The sequence below is a fragment of the Aplysia californica genome, unplaced genomic scaffold, assembly GCF_000002075.1.
Source record: "Aplysia californica isolate F4 #8 unplaced genomic scaffold, AplCal3.0 scaffold00243, whole genome shotgun sequence".
Taxonomy (NCBI): domain Eukaryota; kingdom Metazoa; phylum Mollusca; class Gastropoda; order Aplysiida; family Aplysiidae; genus Aplysia; species Aplysia californica.
Window position 1 is genome coordinate 100,167 of NW_004797513.1, and position 2,241 is coordinate 102,407.

Genomic DNA, 2,241 nt, shown 5'->3' on the forward strand with positions numbered 1-2,241 from the left:
ATGTTCCCCTTTAATATCTGACGATGACTTATGTATCATTTTTTAAAAATAAAAGTAGTTTTATGCCCCCCTTTGACTCAATATAGGTCATTTCGGAGGCGGGCTTCCGACCCTGATTGTCAGAACCTACCCGGGCTGAGAGGAATACAACATCCAAGAAGAGGTACCGAGATAATCGATTAAAAAATTTCTCCTCACTCGGGAATCGAATTTCGGTCTCCGCTTGCGACAGGGAGGCACATATAACCGTTTCACCACAAACACCGGTCCAATGTATCTGCAGAGGAGAATATATGGTCGCTTTTAAACACAAGGGGGCTATCCCGAAAAATGCAGTTTTGATCAAATCGAAGGTAAAGTTTTTGTCCCTTGTTCTGTTACTTTAAAAGACACGGAAAGTTTTATCTATATCGAAACAAATATACACTCCAGTAAAACCAAACTTCTGCTACAGGTAGGGCAATGTCCACTTTTGGTGCAGGTCCAGATTTCTGGAAACCCCCGGAATCTGGGTTAGCCCGCTTGTCCTTAAAAGCGACCAGATGACTTAGCAAGGAACTGAGGAAATAAGGATTTGTGGCTTCTGCCATGGCCAGTAAGACAAATCCTTGCCGAGGAGAGTTGGCCACATTTTGAACGCTTAATTTTGTACCATGACTGCTAATAATAATAACAATAACAATAATACAATGATGATGATGATGATGATGATGATGATGATGATGATGATGATGATGATGATGTACTGAACGTTCTTCTTTTCACCCCCTCGCCCTCCCCAGAACTTCCTAAGACATTGGCGTCGGGCCTGATTCTATCTGACATTCCAGTATTTGAGTTTTTCTCCTCAATTCTCTCTACCTCGGGCGGCTCTGAGCTGCCTTCATTCTGGACTGACTTCACGTCATCATTTCTTGAGCCCAATTTCGCCTTCCGACACCCGAATGCAACAGACTCGCCTTACCCCTCGACGGAGACGTTCTTCGACTGGTCGTATTTCCCGCACCCCGCAGCATCGCCCCCCGTTCCTCAGGGTGGATCTATTTCTTACGACACTTATAGCCCCGAGACAGAACCAACAGGTGTGTGGGGGCCAACAGGTTCTGTAGTAGAACCATCTTCTCCATACAGATACAGTTCTGAAGACGATTCTTTGAAATACCGACAACTAACACCTTCCTTGGAATTCGCATCCGTGATAAAAAGTACAGCTGTATTCTATTCAGCCACAGACAAGCCGAATCCCATACCAGCAACTGGGATTTCGAATCCCATACCAGCCACTGAGATATCACATCCCATACCAGCTACTGAGATATCACATCCCATACCAGCTACTGAGATATCACATCCCATACCAGCCACTGAGATATCACATCCCATACCAGCCACTGAGATATCACATCCCATATCAGCTACTGAGATATCACATCCCATACCAGCCTCTGAGATTTCGAATCCCGTACCACCAACAACATCATCAACAACAAAACCACTACCATCGTCTTTGTTTGCATTCGCGCCTGGGACAGTAACGGCCATAGACACACCAATGTCCCCAAACCCAGAGCCAGAGCCAGCTCCTGCGCCCATTGACCATGGGTCAAGGTCAAAACCTCCGACCTCAAATCCTGGAACAATGCTAAAGCTTACGACCGCGCTAGCTGCTACTGCCCGACGAGTCTCGGAGGGAGCGCTGTTGCTCTGCCCCTGCCCCTGTGCTGGTCTTACTGTTGGTATTGGCGTGGATCTGCAGCAAGCAGAGGCGGAGGTTTGGGCAGCGTTTCTTCGCCGTCGTTCATCATTGTCTCAAAATGTCAAGAGAAGCACACAAAAAATAAGATTTTAAAAAAAACGAATTAGATCTATATTTTGCTTAGAAGGTTGTCTTAATACTAAATGTGCAATGCGTCTAAAACCGGTATTAACTACCTTAAGAAAAGAAATGAGACTACGACGAATCGATGCGCCTCATCAAAGTCTACAACATAAAACTTGATTTTCAGGTTGTTATTGTTTTTGTTTTTGTTTTGTTTGTTTTTGGGGTTTTTTGGGGGTTTTTGGGGGGGTTGTGTTTGTTTGGGGTTTTTTTGTGGGGGGGGGGTTTGGGGGGGGGTCGAAACTTTGACATTTTTAAAATGCCGAATTGCTGAATGATGGCGATGATTCATTTTGTTTCTTCCCCGGCCCCCCCCCCCCCCCCCCCAACCCATGACCCCTTCTTCTTCTTCTTCTTCTTCT

General features: G+C 45.6%; 1 protein-coding gene across 1 annotated transcript; it reads right to left on the reverse strand.

The window, feature by feature from the left end:
• Positions 1 to 1,218: 1,218 nt before the first annotated feature.
• Positions 1,219 to 1,593, reverse strand: LOC106012013. Its single transcript, XM_013083584.1, has one exon. It carries the CDS (start codon positions 1,591 to 1,593, stop codon positions 1,219 to 1,221), a length of 375 nt encoding a protein of 124 aa, XP_012939038.1.
• Positions 1,594 to 2,241: the final 648 nt, after the last annotated feature.